Source organism: Astatotilapia calliptera, chromosome 23 (assembly GCF_964374335.1).
Source record: "Astatotilapia calliptera chromosome 23, fAstCal68.1, whole genome shotgun sequence".
NCBI classification, from domain to species: domain Eukaryota; kingdom Metazoa; phylum Chordata; class Actinopteri; order Cichliformes; family Cichlidae; genus Astatotilapia; species Astatotilapia calliptera.
Genome location: NC_137443.1, coordinates 29511470 through 29533569, shown reverse-complemented (window position 1 = coordinate 29533569; position 22100 = coordinate 29511470). Strand labels below are relative to the sequence as shown.

Here is a 22100-nt window from a genome sequence, read left to right as displayed (position 1 = left end):
CCTGTGCTGAATCATAGAGCGAACGAACCACTCAGGACTCACTCACCCCCTCCCTCCTGTGCTGAATCATAGAGCGAACGAACCACTCAGGACTCACTCACCCCCTCCCTCCTGTGCTGAATCATAGAGCGAGCGAACGAATCACTCACTCACTCACTCACTCACTCACTCACCCCCTCCCTCCTGGCTCACAGCTTAGAATAGAATAGCCTTTATTGTCATTGTACAGAGTGCAACGAAATTGGAGTGCCACTCCCTTGGTGCAAGTGTCAATAATAAATATAAATATAAAATATAAAAAGTACAAAAAAACAATCGTAAGTACTCAAACAATAGTATGTACAATATATACAGGATAGCAGCATTAACATAATGACAGTATGAATAGCAGCATAATATAATGACAGTGACGGTATGGAATAGGTTCAATTGTTTTTGTGCTTATTTACTACGGTGATAGCTCCGGGAAAGAAGCTATCCCTGAATCTGTTTGTCCTGGTTTTATGTGACCTGTACCGTCGGCCTGACGGTAATAGTTCAAACAGTTGGTTGCTGGGGTGAGAGTGGTCCTTGATGATATTGCCAGCTCTGCTGAGGTACCGAGAGTTTGCAGTGACCTCCAGGCTGGGCAGAGAGCAGCCAGTGATCTTCTGGGCTGTGTTGATGACCCTCTGCAGTACTTTCCTGTCCGCAGCTGAGCACCCTGCATACCATGATGTTATGCCGTACGTTAGGAGGCTCTCTATGGTGGCTCTGTAAAATGTCACCAGCAGCCTCTCCTCCAGGTTGTTCCTCCTGAGCACTCTCAGAAAGTGGAGACGCTGCTGGGCCTTTTTAACCACCGCCGTGGTATTTGCAGTCCAGGAGAGGTCATCAGAGATCTGCACGCCCAGAAACCTCATGGAGTGTACCCTCTCCACACAGTTCCCGTGAATGTAAAGTGGGGCCGGGTCTGCTCTGCACTTCCTGAAGTCCAAGATAAGTTCTTTAGTTTTCGTGGTGTTCAGTTGGAGGTTGTTAACTGAACACCACTCAGTCAACCAAGAAGCTTCTTCTTCTTATTGGTTGGCAACCAATGTTAAGGCGCATTACCGCCCCCTGGCTCACAGCTCAGTGGACATTTAGATGAGAAAATATATATTTGACACACTTAAGGAAAATACTAATAAAATACAAATAAACAAAATAAATGTTTATTAAGCAATTTTGATAGGAAATTGCTTAATTTTAGAAATGTTTTTGCTCTTCTTTGCTCTATAAAATAGTTGTTTGTTTGTTTGTTTGTTTTTTAATCATTCATCTTAGCAGTGGGATTTACATGAAAAGAGAAACAAATTAAGTTTGAGTGAAAATGTAAATTTTTTGCACTCTCTGGTCAACTGACTCAGTGAATCAAATGACTTAAAAAACTCGATTCACTTTGGTGAGTGACTCATTAAAACTCGATTCAGTAAAAAGAATCAAATTTACCATCACTACACCAAGTGGAGGAATCATCAGTAAAGGTCTTTCCTGGTGCTCGGCAGTGATCGGCTAGTAGAGCAGGTTGCGCTCCGGATCACCTCCATCCACCTGGTGGGAAAAAAGGATTTATATCAGTAGCTTCAAACATTGATTGAAATATATCAAACATCTCAGAAGTTCTGTTGGAATACTCCGTCCATCCGTTTACTCCACCTTATCTAATTTATGGCCATGGGAGGGGCTGAAGCATATCCCAGCTATCATAGGGCGAGAGGTGGGGTGCACCCTGGGAAGGTTGCTAGTCGGTTACAGGGCTAAGGAGACTGTTTGAATAGTGTTACTGTTAATATTCACTTTTTAAAATACTTAATGCTTTCCTTACTTGGGTTTGCTCACAAAACGTTCTATTAAAATAATTTAAATATATAATGCAATACAACTTGGTAAATTGAACTAGACAGAAATTGACTTTTACATTTAAAATGAAACAATTTATCTGAATTTCAGAAGAGGGCCCAGACTATAAGCAGTCTCTTTCCTGTAGTTTGTAATTGTTTTTTCTAAACCTGTTTATTGGACCCACACATAGCATGTAGAAATGCCTTTCAGCTGTTCAAGTGTCAGATTAAATTTTAAGCCTTTATTTACAAGTGCTCTTTAAATGAGTGTCACTCTCTTACCATCTGTGCTAGAGAGAAAATCTAAATGTTTCAGAAAGAAGAGAAGATGAGCTTTATATTTAGAACATGATATTCAGTGTATGAACACATATAGTAAATGCATTTCCAAATATTCCTAAAAAAAAAATTTTTCATTTTAATTTTCCAGGCTTTAGATGACGCCTGAGACCACTGCATACCCATATGAGTTGCCACTCACAGCTTAGCCACATCCTAAGGCATATTTTGCTTTATTTTCTATTTTACTGTAAAAATGGTGACAATTTAAAAAGTCAGCATCAAGCTGTGGAGTTGTTCTGGACATTAAAAAGATTTAAGGAATTTATCAAACGTTGTAAAAGATGGATGTAGCTTCAGAGAGTTGGATTAAAAAAATAAAAGGATGGTTTAAGTTAAAGCACGTTGTAACTAATTGCATTTCTGTATTTGCCTCTATTACTGTACACCCACCTCTCAAAGGTGTACTCGCTCTCTGATCTGAAGTAGTAGACGTGAGACTTGAAGTGGAGTTTGAAGACGTAGTCCTTGTGGATGTTTTCTGACTCCGATGGGACGGTGACAGAGTAGCCCAGCAGAGGGAGGCTCGCCAGAGGGTAGTCATCCTGCACATGAGTCAGAAGAGGGAAACATCTGTTAATACAACCTCTACTATTAAACTGATCAGAGTAACCGAAACTACATTCTGTGGCTGCGACTGCACAAATTCAATCTAATTCAATCAGTGTTGGGGAGTAACGGAATACATGTACCACCATTACGTATGTAAAATACAAAATATGAGTAACTGTATTCCATTACAGTTACTGTTTAAAAAGGTAGTATTCAGAATACAGTTACTTTGTTGAAATGAATGGATTACACGGTGGTATTTTCCTGTTTCTGTCACCTCTCTATTTTTGGTTTCCACCAAAACACACATTATGAGGCTTCTAATGCCTGGGTCTCAATCTTGCCGCCCATGTCACCTCTACATGCGGCCCGCATAATGCCGTGAAGAAATATTTTAAAGAATTATATATACGTGCGGAATAGTTTTCTATATGAGATCGCTGCAAAAAGTGCAGCCTTACCTATTGTCCACCCTACTGTTACTCATTTTATATTAAGATTTAAACATCTAGTTTGTTTTAGTATGGCGAGTAACCTTCAGTAAAAGTAATAAATCACACAGCAATAGTACATTCATGTAGTTGTATAAAGTATGATAATATATTAAGTATTCAGAATACGTTACTCTCATTGAGTAACGTAACGGAATACGTTACAAAATACACTTTGGGCCTGTATTCTTTAATCTGTAGTGGAATACATTTTAAAAGTAACCTTCCCAACACTGAATTCAATAAATTTTAAAGACACTATCAGCTTCCCACTTTGAATTATCAAGTCAAACCATTCCTGCGTATTTGCACTGTAACTGCCAGTGTTTTCCTTCTCGTCTTACCTGGTGTGACTTGTAGAAAAACAGACTGAAGTTGGTGAAAACCACCCAGAGTTTCTGCCAGCCATTGCTGTTCTTAAACTTCCTTAGCAGGTTACCTGAGAGCTGGTTCTGCGAGGGCGACAGAAGAAAGGAGAGAGCAAAAAGCAAATGGATAAAACAATCAATGATGCAACACAGTGTTAGTCTAACTGGATGTTAAAACGGAGGAGATTATGGGAAAGAGAAAGCCATCAGGTCCTGTCAATGTAATATACTCATGTTGAAATTTAGCGTGAGCATCAGTAGTGCAAAAAAATGCATAAATATTTGCGAATTTTAGGAAAAAATTGTTTTACTCATTTGTCATAAGCAGACTAAACATCCTGCAAACTACTTACATTGATTTAGATATATGTATTTATCTTATTTATTATAAGAGTCATTTATTAATTTATTTCTGATTTGTATAGCTAAACACGTTTGCAGCTGTTGCAGTACCTCTCTAATCCAGCTGGTGTTGCTAAAAGACAGGCTGTGTTTTCTGTACCAGCAAACCAGCAAAGCAAGAGATGCGGGCCCCTGAAGTCTGCTGAGGGGCCTCATCAACTCACTGGCCGCACTACTGATGGCCTCTACCAATGTTAGTGCACACAGATGCAGAAATAGAGATACACATGAACGCCGATGGAGAAAGACAAAAACACAGATATGAGCAGAAAGAAAAGACACAAAGGACACCGGGGCAATGGTTCTTTGAGCAAGAAGAAGAAGACAGAACAGCGGTAAACAAGTGGGACACAAACAAGCAGTTGGACTCCAAAGTCAGAGGTGGGAAGGAAAAACAGGGAATGTGGCAGGAGAAGAAAGACGAACACAAACACGGCAATGGTACCTCCACAGCTATGCTAAAGTCCACCATGGACATGCTGGTGTTGCCATGCCATCAGATGTGCATGGACTGAAACCTATATCAGCTGCCCAGCTGAGGGAAGACGCAGGCTGCAGGTTGACAGGCTACAGCAGAGCTAATTAATGTCGAAGTTGCCAATACTAAATGACTTATTTCTAAGGTAATTAATGACACATTTCATTAAATGTTTAATGATGTATTCAATATTTAATGGTTTATTTGTTTGTTTGCTTAATTTTAGATTTCAGTATAGTATAAAACCCTTTTTTCTGGGTCCTTTCCCACAATGCAATTTTTTTCTTTAGCGCACTTTAGCGTCCTCTGTTGTTTCCGCCTTTATTTGAAGCACTTCCACGCATGCGTCGTCCTTGGCACGTCCTCAAACTGTTACGGTGGTTCATTTTTACAGTAGAAGAGCTACTTACTGCTTATTCAAGGTGGGTCTGCGCTTCTTTGTGGTAGTTTTATCACTGAGCGCCAAGCGGAAAAAACGTGTGTCACTTTACAGCATATGCTTTAAAACTACACTTCCAGTATCTGTATTTTTCTTACAGCTCGAGCAAGTTCGAGGATGGGCCCATGTCCCCTTTTCGGGCTGTGCCCGGCTGTGCCCCATGGACTAAGGCCCAGCCACCAGATGCACCCTCTTCGGGCCTGAGAAAATCACTCCAGCCTGATGCTGTGCACCTAGAAGAATGCTCTGCAAACCTTTCTCAGAAAAATGAAGATGTACTGTCAGATCAGCTTCATAACACTGACCTTTTAAAGTTTACTACCGTTAACTTCCAGGTGAAGCTAATGTGTAAGTGCCTTCAACCTGCATTCTTTTGAATGGCCAGCCTGTGCTTCATAAAAATGTGATTGCATAGAAGTCTGTGAGGAAATGACCCAGCTGCTTACTTGATTTATGACCTCACCAAAGAGTTTTCCGATGAGTGTGTGGTCTCAAAGAAAGTCTTATTTAATGGCAACTAGGTTAAGAAAGGCTTAGAAGAGACCCAGGGGCCAGATTCTGCCCGGCAGGTGGGCTTTGGAAACTTTTAAAGCTTTTCACACTGAGAAAGATCTCAGATTCCTTTTAATTCTTTTCATTTACTACAATATAAAATGGACTTGCACTGTAAATGTGCAGTTAAACAAGTTTACACTGACAGAAAGGCGAGTTTTCCTGGTCCCACTTAAGATCAAAGCTGATTGTATGTTGCTCATGATGTAAAATGAGTTTGACACCCCTGTCTTAGAGCATTTATACCACACAGATATGAACTCTGATGTGTTTAACTGTTACAGTCCACTTGTCTTTGATTACCTCTGAAATAAAAATTAATTCCTGATTTCTTTTGTATGATCTGTGCTGAGTCTGTCCCCTCCAGGGGATAAACTTTTATTCTGCTTTGTCATAAGCAGAATAAACATCCTGCAAATTACTTACACAGATTTTTACATATGTATTTATCTTCTTTATTACAAAAGTCATTTATTCATTTCTTTCTGATTTCTGATTTGGGGCAATCGTTCTTTGAGCAAAGAAGAAGAAAACACAGTGGTAAACAAGTGGGATACAAGTAGTTGGACTCCAATGTCAGAGGTAGTAAGGAAAAATGGGGAATGTGGCAAGAGAAGAAAGACGCGCACAAACACAGTAGTGGTATCTCCACAGCTATGCTGAAGTCCACCATGGACACGGTGGTGTTGTAATGCCAGCAGACGTGCACGGGCTGAAACCTATATCAGCTGCCCGGCTAGGGCAAGAGGCAGGTTAAGGTTACAGATCGCCAGTCTACAGGAGGGCAATTAATGACAAAGTCAATTAATTAATACATACAATTAATTTTTCAATAATAATCTTATTTCCAACATAGTTAGTGAAAAATATTGATATTTAATGATGTATTTAATGTTTAATTGTTTATTTCTTTGTTTGTTTTTTGCTTAATTTTGACTTCAGTATAGTATAAAAACCCTTTTTCTAGGTCCTTTCCCACGATGCCCTTGTTTTGTTTGTCACTTTAGCGCCCTCTGTTGTTTCCGCCTTTATTTGGATTGCTTCCACGCATGCGCCATCCAGAGACAGTAGTGACGGCTCTTTCCAGTAAAGCTACTGCTTATTCAAGGTGGGTCTGCGCTTCTTTATGGTAGATTTATGACGGAAAAAACGTGTGTCACTTCACAGCGTGTGTATTAAAGCTGCACTTCCGGTATCGGTATTGTTCTTACAGCTCGAGCAGGTTTGAGGAGCTCTGAGGTAGCCTAGCTTATGCTTTTGCATTACACAGTGATGATGTGCTTGCCTGGTAATTGTAACTGACTGTTAACTTACCCATAAGCATAACATGGTGTAAACAGTGTTTTTCACTCATATACTGTCATTGAATGACCTCTCCCAGCTCTAACACTAAAGTATCTGTCCGATTATCTCTCAGCCTGTTAATCATTGAGCACGTACTGTACTTTATATTAATAACCAATCCAAAGAGATCCAGTCACGACAGGTCCAAGTTCACAAGTCACAGCATGACAGGAATGTGTGCAGATCCAGTCTGACAGTTGCTGTTGTAGGTAGTGTTTTATTATAGTCATGTTTAATCTGTGCATGTAATGCTAATCTGCTGATTGTTTTCTGTCACGGTACTGGGTCGTGTGACCCAGTGTTTGAGTTTTATGTATTTTTGTATTCATTTTTGATCTAGTTAATTTCTAGGTTTCTGTTTAGTCCTTTATTTCTTAGTTGTCTACCTGTCATGTTTCATGTCTATGTGGTTATGTTAAGTCTATGTCTCCGTGTTTCCTGTTTTATTTTGGAAGAGTCTGGCGTTCTTTGTTCATTGTAGTTAGTGTTACTCTCCCCTGTATTGTCATTATGTTTCATAATCAGCTAGTCAGCTGTGTTCTCATCTGTCTCTGCCTCATGTGTGTATTTAAGTCCTCAGTCTTCCTTTGTTCGTTGTTGTGTCGTATGTGTATCAGTTTAAGTTCACTCCCGTCTCCTCGCCTGTGTTCGCGCCTGGGTCCACCACACACTCTCCACAAGGTCTGCCTCCGCTGGCCGTGACAGCTTTCCTAATTAATGCGTGTAAGGAGTTCAAATTTCCAAACAGTGTTCCTAGATTTGAGTTTGATTTTATTTTGAAGGTCTGATCATTTTAAATGAGATCAAATTTGCACTTCTGCACAAGTGACTGACATACAGAGTAATAATAAAATTGTATAAATATATTTTTGCCAGTAATACCTGCTGGGAATTTGCTCACACAGATGTTTCTCCTTTCTTTACACGACAGGTGCGTCTTTGGTCCTCTGTCCTCATGACTCGGGTCTTCGTTTACGGCACTCTGAAGAAGGGGCAGCCCAACAACTACCGCATGTTCGAAAGCAATAATGGAAAGGCCGAGTACCTGGGTTCGGCGTTCACCATCCAGAAATACCCGCTAGTGATCACCACCAAGGACAACATCCCTTTCCTGCTCAACATCCCTGGCCAGGGTCACCGAGTGCACGGGGAGATCTACAAAGTGGATGACCAGATGCTGAAATTCCTGGATGACTTTGAAAGCGTCCCAACGTTGTACCAGCGGACGGTGGTCCAGCTGGAGGTGAAGGAGTGGGTGGGGAAGACGGAAGGAGAGGAGAAGGTGTCACCGGGGAGCATCACGGACGTGTTTGTGTACACCGCCACTACGTACAAGCTAGACTGGCGCTCGCTGCCGTGCTACGAGAACTACGACTCAGAGGGAGATCATGGGCTCAAATATAGGCCTAGAGAAGAGCGGGACTGATCTCATCATGCTGATGCAACTGACAAATGGACCTCTATGTGGTGTTAGCAGAACGGGTGAAGGAGCTCTCAGGAAAACAACACCTGGACATGGGTGCTGTTTCCTGTCGTGTGTCGAATTGAAATAAATCACAAGAGAAATTAATTTTAATAGCAGATAGGCAGGCTTACAATCAAAGTAAGGATAGTGTAGAGAAGGAAAAGGGCACACTGTGCCACTGAAAGTTGCACATTAGTGATGTTGTTTACAAATTTGGTTTTCTTTTTATGATTTATAATCATCTGGGAAGCATTATGAGTAATGTATGGCCAGCCTGTGCTTCATAAAAAGTGATTGCATAGAAGTCTGGGAGGAAATGACCCAGCTGCTGATCAATGTGTGGTGTCAATGCCATTAAACAAAACACATTGTGTCATTTGATACACCTGCTCTTAGCAGTGCTGTCAAACATAAGCTCCGGGTGCTAGATTCAGCCCAGCAAAGGCTGCCAATTTGACCCACTGGGTGGGCTTTGGAAATTTTTATAGCATTTTTACACACTGATAAAGATCTCAGATTTGTAACATTTCTTTTCATTTACTATGGTAGAAAAAATGATTTGCACTATAAATGTGTAGTTAAATGTGTTTATACTGACAGAAAGGAGATTTTCACTGAGTTTGACACTCTAGGCTTAGAGCATTTATATTACACAGATATGAACTCTGATTTTACACTAATCTGCAGACAATGTGTTTAATATTTACATTCTGCACATCTTTGTTCACCTCAAAAATAAAAATTCACCCTGATTTTTTTTGTATGATCTTCCATGTGCTGTGTTCATCCCCTCTAAGGGATAAACTCAATAAAAAGAGGAAAAAAGAAATTTTTGTATAAGTTTCATTTTGTTCCATATGAACACAATCTATTCATCTTTATTTTAAAATAGTAAAACCCATAAAACTTGAGGAATACTGAAGAGAAGGTAATTGGCAATAAACCAGCAAAATCTCTGTTGGCTTTGGAAGAAGGTTTCAGGTGTTTTGAAACAAGATAAAGAAAAAAAAGAATTAAGAATATTTCACAGTGTCAAAAGTACTGTACAAAAAAGATGACTTAATAATAATAATAATGATAAAAAAAAAACATTGCAGGATTTCTTATTGTCCAAACTTACATTACATTTAAGTCATCAAATTACATACAGACCGATTGTCATACAATTAAAAACATAATTATTGTGTCCACATGCACACAGCTTTCTACATAACGTTTATTTCCAATCTTAAGACACTTTTCATCCATTTCAGAAATATAAAATATTATAAAGCACTGGCCAAATATCAGTGAAACAGAGGAGTGCTCGGAGAAAGTGAGGCCAAAGGGATTCAGATCCTTCGCCCGCGCTCGGGTACGCCTTTTCTCTCGCTTTGGTGGAAGAAAAAAATAACACAATGTGGCGCTCCAGGCTGACAAGGACAAATGGAAAAATTACACATAGAATTACATTGTGGATGACTGCAGACCGTTTTTGCTAATCAAACACTAATGGTGTGGAAAGTGTAATAATAAGGTGAAGAGGGAAGACCTCTGAGTGGAGTCTGTGTAAGGAGTCAGAGGTAATAATTAGTGTCAGCTTGTGCAGCTGGAAGAGTCTTTCCTGGTGTTTGTGCAGTCGAGATCTTCACTCAAGAGAGTATGAGGTGGAGGTGGAGGAATCATCAGTAAAGGTCTTTCCTGGTGCTCGGCAGTGATCGGCTAGTAGAGCAGGTTGCGCTCCGGATCACCTCCATCCACCTGGTGGGAAAAAAGGATTTATATCAGTAGCTTCAAACATTGATTGAAATATATCAAACATCGCAGAAGTTCTGTTGGAATACTCCGTCCATCCGTTTACTCCACCTTATCTAATTTATGGCCATGGGAGGGGCTGAAGCATATCCCAGCTATCATAGGACGAGAGGTGGGGTGCACCCTGGGAAGGTTGCTAGTCGGTTACAGGGCTAAGGAGACTGTTTGAATAGTGTTACTGTTAATATTCACTTTTTAAAATACTTAATGCTTTCCTTACTTGGGTTTGCTCACAAAACGTTCTATTAAAATAATTTAAATATATAATGCAATACAACTTGGTAAATTGAACTAGACAGAAATTGACTTTTACATTTAAAATGAAACAATTTATCTGAATTTCAGAAGAGGGCCCAGACTATAAGCAGTCTCTTTCCTGTAGTTTGTAATTGTTTTTTCTAAACCTGTTTATTGGACCCACACATAGCATGTAGAAATGCCTTTCAGCTGTTCAAGTGTCAGATTAAATTTTAAGCCTTTATTTACAAGTGCTCTTTAAATGAGTGTCACTCTCTTACCATCTGTGCTAGAGAGAAAATCTAAATGTTTCAGAAAGAAGAGAAGATGAGCTTTATATTTAGAACATGATATTCAGTGTATGAACACATATAGTAAATGCATTTCCAAATATTCCTAAAAAAAAAAAAATTTTCATTTTAATTTTCAAGGCTTTAGATGACGCCTGAGACCACTGCATACCCATATGAGTTGCCACTCACAGCTTAGCCACATCCTAAGGCATATTTTGCTTTATTTTCTATTTTACTGTAAAAATGGTGACAATTTAAAAAGTTAGCATCAAGCTGTGGAGTTGTTCTGGACATTAAAAAGATTTAAGGAATTTATCAAACGTTGTAAAAGATGGATGTAGCTTCAGAGAGTCGGATTAAAAAAATAAAAGGATGGTTTAAGTTAAAGCACGTTGTAACTAATTGCATTTCTGTATTTGCCTCTATTACTGTACACCCACCTCTCAAAGGTGTACTCGCTCTCTGATCTGAAGTAGTAGACGTGAGACTTGAAGTGGAGTTTGAAGACGTAGTCCTTGTGGATGTTTTCTGACTCCGATGGGACGGTGACAGAGTAGCCCAGCAGAGGGAGGCTCGCCAGAGGGTAGTCATCCTGCACATGAGTCAGAAGAGGGAAACATCTGTTAATACAACCTCTACTATTAAACTGATCAGAGTAACCGAAACTACATTCTGTGGCTGCGACTGCACAAATTCAATCTAATTCAATCAGTGTTGGGGAGTAACGGAATACATGTACCACCATTACGTATGTAAAATACAAAATATGAGTAACTGTATTCCATTACAGTTACTGTTTAAAAAGGTAGTATTCAGAATACAGTTACTTTGTTGAAATGAATGGATTACACGGTGGTATTTTCCTGTTTCTGTCACCTCTCTATTTTTGGTTTCCACCAAAACACACATTATGAGGCTTCTAATGCCTGGGTCTCAATCTTGCCGCCCATGTCACCTCTACATGCGGCCCGCATAATGCCGTGAAGAAATATTTTAAAAAATTATTCACAAAAATGATTTAATATGAAGGCAATAGGGAGAGTGTTACAGGCACAGCCCTAAAGAATGTAGCCTCATGGGCAGTGTAGTCCGTGCTGCAGGGAGAATGAGCTGCCATACCTGTTATGTGTCTGTGAGCGCGAGGGAGGGAGAAAAAAAGTTGAAAAGTACGAGTTGTCACCGAGCAGAAACGGGAACTGGAAGCATGCAAACATAATAATAACCACTGCAGCCAAAAAGAGTGCCTGACAAGCCCAGTTGTAAGTAAGTTATTAAGACTCGACTGTACACTGTATTCGTGTTTCCGAAACAATAAGTTTCCTTTTGGAGCAGCCTTTCAACGCCTCTCTCTGGCTTTCGCTAGCAAAGTGGACCCAGACAACAAAGTAAAGCTAGTTTTCAGCTACAAGCCCGACATATAAGCCAGAGGTCCCTTTACTACGGTTTGGAGCCGCGGACCTGTTTTATATACGCGCAGAATAGTTTTCTATACAAGATCGCTGCAAAGAGTGCAGCCTTACCTAATGTCCACCTACTGTTACTCATTTATATTAAGATTTAAACATCTAGTTTGTTTTAGTATGGCGAATAACCTTCAGTAAAAGTAATAAATCACACAGAAATAGTACATTCATGTAGTTGTGAAAAACATGATAATATATTAAGTAACCACAAGTATTCAGAATACCTTATTATTATTGAGTAACGTAACGGAATACGTTACAAAATACATTTTTGGGGCATGTATTCTGTAATCTGTAGTGGAATACATTTTAAAAGTAACGTCTTGATGCATTCTCAAATATCCAGGAAAGTAAATCTCCAAAAGTTGATTCTGTTCATCTGGACGTAGCGTTTTGTGGGAGAAACGTTTCATCACTCATCCAAGTGTCTCAGCTGACTGCAGGTTTCCCCAAATCTTATAAACAGTACATTTGCATAATGACTGAAACCAGCCCACTGAAGGAACAATGGGCTGGGAGGTCAATCAGTCAGTCAATCATAATTATGCAAATTCTCATGACCATTGATCAACAACCACTGACCCCTCCTGAATCGAGGAGGGGGCCTAAGGGTACATCTTTCGCCATCTTACAATGCTGTGATTGCAGCCATTCCCCAACTCTCTGTGAATGGTACTCATGGCCATTGATCAGTGGTCTTTGATCAGTGGGTTTGGTCAGTGGTTGTTGATCAATGGTCATGAGAATTTGCATAATTATGATTAAGGAACTGACCTCCCAGCCCATCGTTCCCTCAGTGGATATGAGGGGACGATGGGCTGCATAATGACAGGTTTTCAGTCATTATGCAAATGTACTGTTTATAAGATTTGGGGAAACCTGCAGTCAGCTGAGACACTTGGATGAGTGATGAAATGTTTCTCCCACAAAACGCTACGTCCAGATGAACAGAATCAACTTTTGGAGGTTTTAAAAGTAACCTTCCCGACACTGAATTCAATAAATTTTAAAGACACTATCAGCTTCCCACTTTGAATTATCAAGTCAAACCATTCCTGCGTATTTGCACTGTAACTGCCAGTGTTTTCCTTCTCGTCTTACCTGGTGTGACTTGTAGAAAAACAGACTGAAGTTGGTGAAAACCACCCAGAGTTTCTGCCAGCCATTGCTGTTCTTAAACTTCCTTAGCAGGTTACCTGAGAGCTGGTTCTGCGAGGGCGACAGAAGAAAGGAGAGAGCAAAAAGCAAATGGATAAAACAATCAATGATGCAACACAGTGTTAGTCTAACTGGATGTTAAAACGGAGGAGATTATGGGAAAGAGAAAGCCATCAGGTCCTGTCAATGTAATATACTCATGTTGAAATTTAGCGTGAGCATCAGTAGTGCAAAAAAAATGCATAAATATTTGCGAATTTTAGGAAAAAATATTTATTATAAGAGTCATTTATTAATTTATTTCTGATTTGTATAGCTAAACACGTTTGCAGCTGTTGCAGTACCTCTCTAATCCAGCAGGTGTCGCTAAAAGACAGGCTGTGTTTTCTGTACCAGCAAACCAGCAAAGCAAGAGATGAAGTCTGCTGAGGGGCCTCATCAACTCACTGGCCGCACTACTGATGGCCTCTACCAATGTTAGTGCACACAGATGCAGAAATAGAGATACAGATGGACACCGATGGAGAAAGACAAAAACACAGATATGAGCAGAAAGAAAAGACACAAAGGACATCGGGGCAATGGTTCTTTGAGCAAGAAGAAGAAGACAGAACAGCGGTAAACAAGTGGGACACAAACAGGCAGCTGGACTCCAAAGACAGAGGTGGGAAGGAAAAACAGGGAATGTGGCAGGAGAAGACGGGCATTAGTGGTACCTCCACAGCTATGCTAAAGTCCACCATGGAAACGCTGGTGTTGCGATGCCAGCAGACATGCACGGTGGTGTTACCGCGATGACCCTGGCGCTCCAGGGACGAGCGCGAGCCGCCAAGCTCGTCCTCAGACTCCTGCTCGCCTCCTCCGTCCTCTGAGAGCTCTGCAAAAAACAGGCAGATGAAAACGAGGGTGGTTAGCAGGAGAGAACTTCACTCTGAACAGATGCATTATGAGTTCTTCATTCATTCATGCTCCATGCAATTATAAACCATCAAATTATTTTTACAAAGTGAAAACACCTGTTAGAGCAACCACGCTCAGATTGGACTTTACCACAAATATACTCATTTGTGTACAAATCAGGGTCACAGAGGGGTTGAAGCGTATCCCAGCTAAGACACAGAGCCAGACAGTCATTCACACTCCCGTTCCTATCTATGGATAGATTAGAATAACCTTTTAACCTAACATCCATGTCCATGGGCTTTGGTAGTGGGCTCAAAAAACATGAGAACAAAGCCCTTTTATCGTGGGAATCTTTCAGCATCAAAACAATTTCAATAAAGTTTCATTTTTTTAAAAAAAGGAAAAGAGAAAGAGAAAGAAGCCCTCTTTTGTTGTCACTTGTAAGGCAATACTCTTTAACCGCTTGAGTTAAAAATGAACATGGCATGTGGACTCCAATGACAAACAATGCAGGGTGTCAAACCAAACAGGTCAACGGGAGGAGGCCTTATTGAATAGCTTGACGGATACAACAGGATGAGTAAAGTCAGGGATACCTCGGGTCTGCACCTACATATATCAGGTAACATTAAAAATACGATGAAGCGACCACCTGGACCTGAGTATATTCATGGGGTGCTGAAAGCTGCGGAGGAGGACTGTGCAGTAGTGTCTAACAGGTAAGGGTTGATCTATTTTAAAAAGGCCTATAAAAAAAAGCCTCATAAAGAAGTGTAGACATGTGGTTAATGATTGATCTTATTGATTTTCTGGTTCCCACAGTCCTGACAGATGTGATGATGATGTGGTGTTTGGGCAGGGAGAAGAATCAATTTAACGTTTAGCGTTAAACCAACAGTAGATGACTTACTGTTGTCAGAGAGGCTGGTAGAGAGCAGGTCATTGTTTAAGCTGCTACTCTGCTCTGCCAGGTCGATGGCCATCCTGATGTCCTCCACCCAGCGCTCCATCTCTGATGTACAGCTGGACACAGCAGGAAGTAGACATGTTAAAATAAACAAGTGATAGGGCATCTCTAACTTCAACAGCTGAGCATATCGGTTTGGAAAAAACGCAGAAAATGAGAAGCCTTCATGAAGGGAAATGCATATTATTAAGTCTGCTTCACATGAAACTGCCACTTTACAGCCAGATAAAACTTTTTAATCAGTGACTGAGTAAGTGACTGGAAACTAGGTCACGCAGTCCAGTTTAATTTGAGGATAAGCAAACTTTAACGAGGCTGCCCTCTATTAATTTAATACAGACCAGCTGTTTTTCCTCTTCCATTCACAATGCACGGTTTGTATTTTTATTCCCCTTTTATTCCTGTCTGCGATTTCTTTGCTTTCATTTTCAGATATCTACAAGCATCTTTGCATGTGTGTTAATGAATACCTGGCTGCCACCACCACAGACTGCCGCTGCCCGAACAAGGTGAACGAATGAGGGACTCCCCACTCCTCCTCGCTTTCTCTGATCTGCGGGAATAACATAATGTCATCATTTAATGTCATAATAACATAATTTGTTTACCTAACTACTGCTTTAGTACTTTGGCCATTTCAAAGGTTTCTATGAAATATTAGTTCCTCAGTCAGTAATAACAATAACAATAACAACAATAATAATAATAATAATTATAATAATAATTATTATTATTATTTATTCTCTGTAGAAAAATTTAGCGGATGCAAAATTATGTTTAAGCACATTTAATGTGACAGAGTAAAAATAAATAAATTAAAAAACACAAAAATATGTTTATATAGAAAGAACAGATTGTATTTATAATATGATGTTCATTTATCTTTTTGACCTCATAAACAACACACACTATACTAATTATACTTGACTGTAGGGAGCACGTCTGTAGTTACTCATTTATAAAATTATATAATTCACTGACAATATTTAATTCCTAAACAGAAGGCTCAAGAAGGTGCTTTTGAAATAACATATTTTTTAAAGATATAAACAACTTCCATCTATCCATCTTCATCCGCTTTATCTGAGGCCGGGTCGCGGGGCAGCAGCCTAAGCAAAGAGGCCCAGACCTCCCTCTCCCCAGCCACCTCCTCCAGCTTCTCCGGGGGAATACCAAGGCGTTCCAAGGCCAGCCGAGAGATATAATCTCTCCAGCGTGTCCTGGATCCACCCCGGGGCCTCCTCCCGGTGGGACATGCCTGGAACACCTCACCCAGGAGGCGCCCAGGGGGCATCCTTGTCAGATGCCCGAACCACCTCAGCTGGCTCCTTTCGATGTGGAGCAGCAGCTGCTCTACTCTGAGCCCCTCCCGGATGGCTGAACTTCTCACCCTATCTCTAAGGGAGAGGCCAGCCACCCTTCGGAGGAAGCTCATTTCTGCCGCTTGTATCCGCGATCTCGTTCTTTCGGTCACTACCCACAGCTCGTGGCCATAGGTGAGGGTAGGGACGTAGATCGACCGGTAAATTGAGAGCTTCGCTTTTACACTCAGCTCCCTCTTCACCACGACGGACCGGTGCAGCGTCCGCATTACTGCAGCTGCAGCCCCAATCCGTCTGTCGATCTCCGGCTCCCTTCTCCCATCACTCGCGAACAAGACCCCGAGATACTTGAACTCCTCCACTTGGGGCAGGAACTCATCCCCGACCCGGAGTGGGCACTCCACCCTTTTCCACCTGAGAACCATGGCCTCAGATTTGGAGGTGCTGATCCTCATTCCCGCTGCTTCACACTCGGCTGCGAACCGTTCCAGTGCGAGCTGGAGGCCCTCACCCGATGAAGCCAACAGAACCACATCATCCGCAAAAATCAGAGATGAGATTCTGAGGCCACCAAAGCGAAAGCCCTCCGCCACTTGGCTGCGCCTAGAAATCCTGCCCATAAAAATTATGAACAGAACCGGAGACAAAGGGCAGCCCTGGCGGAGCCCATCACCCACCGGGAACGAGTCCGACTTATTGCCGGCAATGCGAACTAAGCTCTTGCAACGGTTGTATAGGGATCGAATGGCCCGTAGCAATGGGCCAGACACCCCACACTCCCGCAACACCTCCCACAGGACACCCCGAGGGACACGGTCGAATGCCTTCTCCAAGTCCACAAAACACATGTAGACTGGTTGGGCAAACTCCCATGCACCCTCAAGCATCCTGGAGAGGATAAAGAGCTGGTCCAGTGTTCCGCGACCAGGACGAAAACCGCATTGTTCCTCGTGTATCCGAGGTTCGACTAGCGGACGAACTCTCCTTTCCAGCACCCTGGCATAGACTTTCCCAGGGAGGCTGAGGAGTGTGATCCCCCTGTAGTTGGAACACACCCTCCGGTCCCCCTTCTTAAAGTTGGGGACCACCACCCTGGTCTGCCAGTCCAGGGGTACTGCCCCTGATTTCCACGCAACATTGTAGAGGCGTGTCAGCCAGGACAGCCCTACAACGTCCAGAGCCTTCAGGAACTCGGGGCGGACCTCATCAACACCAGGGGCTCTGCCAACAAGGAGTTGTTTAACTGCCTCAGTGACCTCGCCCCCGGAAATTGGCGGGTCAGTCCCCTCATCCCCAGACTCTGCTTCCTCCTCGGAAGACGTGTCAGTGGGATAAACAACTTGTAACCCTAAAATGTAACATTTCCATAGAACGAGCCAGATGGAAAACAAAACAATTTAAAAATCTGAAAAACCTTTCGTAAGGAAAAGAAACTGCTTTGATAAGATAAGTGTGTTTTGTGTGTGTGTGTGTTTTGATTATGTACCGTCATGCCATAGAGAGGCAGCTGGCCGTGAACCTTAAACTGGTTGGATGGAGTCATGCCTCGACTGGTGTACACCAAACAATCACTAAACTGGAAAGAAAAAAAAGAGTGAAGAGCTTTGTTTAGAGGTATTATAGATGCTTTGTTTTTTTAGTAGAAACCAGCATAAAGTCTCACCAGGAAGAACATCCTCTGCTGAAGGCCCTTTCCAGAGAGTTTGCTGAGGCAACCGAGCCTGATGAACTCCTGTAAGTGAAACAGAATCACACCGACAATGTGACAACAGGACGGCAGAGCAAGGAAGTGAAAACTCTACAAATGTCCAGGATGAATCTAGACTAGCTGAATTATTAAAGAGCCGCACCCTTCCAGGGCTGATGAGGTCTTCGACGCCGGTCAGATCCTTCTTCAGTTCTATAAGCTTCTGGAAGTTCTCCATCTTCATCATGATTCCCTGAAGCTGCAACACCATCTCCGAGATGTCCGCCAGGGCAGCTGGAGGAGACAGATTTATTTTCATATATAGAAAGAAAATACACACATGAGCGGAAAGGGTAGGTGTGGGGGACTGTGTACCTCTACAGTCCCTGAAGTCATCATGTGTGGGCGGGTAGTGCTTGCAGAGCCTCTCCAGGATAAGTTTGTAGTGCAGCAGGCGGTGAAGAGGCCTGAGGAGGAAGATGTTGAGGGGCAGGTAGCAAACCCGTTGCTGCTCGAAGTCTCGACATAAAGTCTCCACCTTCCGACTGGACCTGATAGTCACAGGGATGAAGTTTCTCTTTAGGACATCCTGTTTTGATTTGAACAACTTGTCTGCATGCTCACTGTTTTGCCACCCACCGACAGGCCCGCTCCAGTTCTACCAGGCACTCTGAATGTTTCTGGAGATGAATCGTCAACTGCTGCAGATGCGGAAAGAGATGAAACCAAGATAAGAGACAGAAATTAAAAGTTAAAAATTAAAATGCACCTTATTTTATAAAATTAATGATCCAGAGTCAAGTATGGAGATTTACCCTGAGACCCTGAATGTTCTTGAGTAAAACGTCACCAATTCGCTGATAGTCTCCTTTAATGTGGGCGTTAGATCGGCCCTCCCTGAAGAGAGATTAAGACGTGCGTTAATGTGCAGGAGCACAGATTCACCAGTAGGTGTCAGCTCAAAACATCTTACACAAGTGTGGAAAAGTCTTCATTCAACTTCCACAGACTCATTCATCTCACCAGTGTGTGTAAGTGTGTGTGAGTGTGTATGTGTGCTCCTGCCTGTCATTACAGAGATAACACAAAACAGATTCTGACAGCAGGGAAAGTGAGGAATTTCAGGTATTTGCACGAACACAGACTTTTTCATACCACATTATGTCAAGTGAAGGAAAAAATTTCCAACAAAGCCATTTAGCCATCTCAGATTAAGGAAAATGAAAATGTAATCAGTTCAAATAATTCCTTGGGTTACTAAAAGAAAATCTAGGCTGAATATGACTATGAAACATGACTAGAACTGCTTGGAAACAAAGCAGCACACAGAGACGAACTACAGCAGAAGGGATTCATTTTTCCTGATCCTACATCAGCACCAAGATTAATCTGGTGTTAAAATGCTTCCCATTTTTTTGGACTTGTTTTGATTACATGAACTAATCCTGCTTAATTGCACTGTGGAAAATGTTCTACACATTTGAATTAACCGTTGTATGGTGTTCGGGTCTGTGAGACCCGTGTTCAGTTTTTTTCAAAAGAAAAATTAAACAATTAATTATTTTTTCACGTGTAAATGTGTTGTGTCTTTCCACTCACTCCACTTGATTATAACTGATTTATTTATAACATTTTATATAAAAGAAAAACGAGAAGCACATTAATTCATAAATGTGATCTAACAAAGGTAAAGGGAAAAAATTAACCATGTTTGCTGTTCATATGTCTTGTAATTGGGATGAAGTAAACATCTGTTGAGTAATTTAACATAAAATTGTTTGATAGTGTTAATTTGGAAAGCCAAAACTCTAGCGGGTCCACCAGACCCATGAACACTGGCTGAGTAACAAAAATACGAACACCACACAAGGGTTAAACATAAAAATAGGAAGGAATTAATTTGTGACCATTTTTAGTTTGTAACATTTTTCTATTTTTATTCTTTTTCCTCTGTTAAAAATGGGGCCTATTATTCTTTACCTTATATAATGTTGTATACATACTGTTGTTTAAATAAGGATTACTAAACCCTATGAGCCCAATGCTCTGTTTGAGACAGCCTTTTCCACTCTTGGATGTAGATGATATCATACAGAGCCAAGACTGAAGCTGTGTTCGCACCGGAGATGGTTCGCTTGTTTTGCATCATTTTGAAGCTGAAGGCCAGTTGCTTGATGACATTGCAGGCTCTGATTGCCTTTACGATAAGATTCATATGTCATTTTTAATAGTCTTCTTCACTCTGATTGGTAGTGGCTTCAGTCAGTCATGTAGAAGTTGACAAAGTTAGTTTCAGGTCTCGCCTGCTTCCCGTCACCAGCGGTTATTAAACATGTAGTCATCTGAAATAATAGAAACTCATTCACTTTCTGTGGTCACCACATCACTGCGAATCAGTTCCAGTGTGGATGCGCTGTCTGTGAGCACAGAAGCCCCACCCACCTCCTCTGTTCAGTCTAAGAGGGGCAGCCAATCATATGAAAGTAGGGGGAGAGGAGTTAAAACACCTTCTTTCAGTCAGAGCCAGCCCCAGGTTAAGATAAATACAGATTATTTTGAACCGTGGATCATGCAAAGCTACTTTTCCAGAGTAGGCTGAATAAAATTATAGAGCTGAAAATGAAAAAAACAAATACAACTTTAATTCAAGCCCTTTTTTAAACATAATAAACATACAGTAAAAATAAATAATTTTAAACCTCATCTGTAAATTTCTGAAAAACAAAAAAAAACTTTTCTGAATGGAAACAGATGGACACTGACCACTGCGCCAGCCGCTGCTCTGTCTCTTTGAGGAATCCCTGATGAAACTTGTACACCGGATCATAGTTGGCAGAGATCAGGCTCTTAACAGAGTCTGGGAAAGCCTCGTCTTTCCCCACAGCGCTGTGGAAGGACTAGAAAATTGACAAACAATGTGGACATGTGGAAAAAGAAGAAAATGCAGATCACATTTTATCTTTTACTATATACATATATTTTTTAAATTGTATTTCCATATCGGATACTTCGGCACATAATGAGTGCCTTTTCTGCTCCTCACAAGTAAGTGAACAAAACATTCAGAAGGAATAAAAATAATGAGAATGTAACTCCTACTCATCCACAACTCCCCCAGATTACTGGCAGAGATTGGAAGGGACACATCCAGTATGAGGTCCCACACATTACTGGTAGGATCCAGGATGAGGGATTGGACATGATAACAGAAATCCATCAGACACACATAAATGTGCTCAGGGCCCCGTGTGAGCGCACCACGACCCCTGACACAGAGGTGTTATATTCCCCGCTGTAGTAAATCACACAGGATCTGAGAGCTCGAGCAGACAGGCGGCAGTCCAGCAGTTTCACAGACAGACTCGCCCGGAAAGAACACGAGTGACACGAGATTTAAAAAAGAAAAAAGAAGAGAAAAAGATGGGTGGGTGTGGGATCCCAGGCATGAGCTGTACCAGCAAAGGAAAATGTTTAAGAGGTTTTAAAAAAGCACCCGCGCATGCCTTCTTTCCACATCAAAGAGGCTGGAAACTACTACTGTGAAGAAAAACAGCTGAGAAAGGAAAAAGTAGGAACAGAGGCGTTTTCCAATCCACAGCGAGGTCAGAGGTCACCGTCAGTGTCTCAGTATTAAGGAGACAGGTCTTTAGCAAGCAGGTGCTGAACCTGTGTTTCTGCATTGGTGGTCTTTACTCATCATAACCCCGCCTATCACATTTCCTTTTTTTTTCTTTTCTCGAAAGCAGTTGCGACAGACAGTAAAAGTGAGTCATATAAAAGCAAAGACTGAGTCTGACCCACATTAAGCTGCACTTTCATCCCAGACGCTGTTTTTATAAATGCAGAGTGGGGTTTTTTTCTGTCTTGACTTCAGCGGTTTTACTTGTAAACTAAAAGAGCCTGAAGCTAATTAGTCTGTCCAAGCTATGTAACAGCAAAAAGATACAAGTCTGCTCACTTACAAGGAAGAGAGTTGTAGCATAT

General features: G+C 41.4%; 3 protein-coding genes across 7 annotated transcripts in view; 1 reads left to right on the top strand and 2 right to left on the bottom strand.

The window, feature by feature from the left end:
• Positions 1-1482: 1482 nt before the first annotated feature.
• LOC113016869 (FERM, ARHGEF and pleckstrin domain-containing protein 1-like) lies at positions 1483-4492 on the bottom strand. The gene is made up of 4 exons (XM_080297771.1): positions 4460-4492; positions 3589-3696; positions 2595-2746; positions 1483-1572 (listed from the first exon to the last, which is right to left on the bottom strand). The coding sequence occupies exons 1-4, from the start codon at positions 4490-4492 to the stop codon at positions 1497-1499; spliced, it is 369 nt and encodes a 122-aa protein (XP_080153897.1). The 3' UTR covers positions 1483-1496.
• A 1976-nt stretch (positions 4493-6468) lies between these two features.
• Positions 6469-9121, top strand: LOC113016868 (gamma-glutamylaminecyclotransferase B-like). 2 transcript variants are annotated; one of them, XM_026160028.2, is made up of 3 exons: positions 6496-6591; positions 7445-7550; positions 7759-9121. In XM_026160028.2, exons 2-3 carry the CDS (start codon positions 7545-7547, stop codon positions 8251-8253), a joined length of 501 nt encoding a protein of 166 aa, XP_026015813.2. In that variant the 5' UTR covers positions 6496-6591; positions 7445-7544; the 3' UTR covers positions 8254-9121. The 2 variants fall into 2 exon arrangements, with proteins under 2 accessions (XP_026015814.2, XP_026015813.2); XM_026160029.2 differs by lacking the exon at positions 7445-7550 and having other exon boundaries at positions 6469-6591.
• Positions 9122-22100, bottom strand: part of LOC113016867 (FERM, ARHGEF and pleckstrin domain-containing protein 1-like) — a 71527-nt gene continuing 58548 nt past the window's right edge. For all 4 annotated transcript variants that reach the window (XM_080297900.1, XM_080297901.1, XM_026160024.2 and 1 more), the window contains exons 16-28: positions 20880-21013; positions 18932-19013; positions 18756-18817; positions 18492-18667; positions 18280-18410; positions 18093-18161; positions 17916-18005; positions 15578-15660; positions 15051-15163; positions 13954-14114; positions 13181-13288; positions 11057-11208; positions 9122-10032 (exon numbers count right to left, since the gene is read on the bottom strand). In XM_080297900.1, the coding sequence (XP_080154026.1) occupies positions 9957-10032; positions 11057-11208; positions 13181-13288; positions 13954-14114; positions 15051-15163; positions 15578-15660; positions 17916-18005; positions 18093-18161; positions 18280-18410; positions 18492-18667; positions 18756-18817; positions 18932-19013; positions 20880-21013 (1437 nt within the window). In that variant the 3' untranslated portion in view covers positions 9122-9956. The remainder of the gene's footprint in view (positions 10033-11056; positions 11209-13180; positions 13289-13953; positions 14115-15050; positions 15164-15577; positions 15661-17915; positions 18006-18092; positions 18162-18279; positions 18411-18491; positions 18668-18755; positions 18818-18931; positions 19014-20879; positions 21014-22100) is intronic.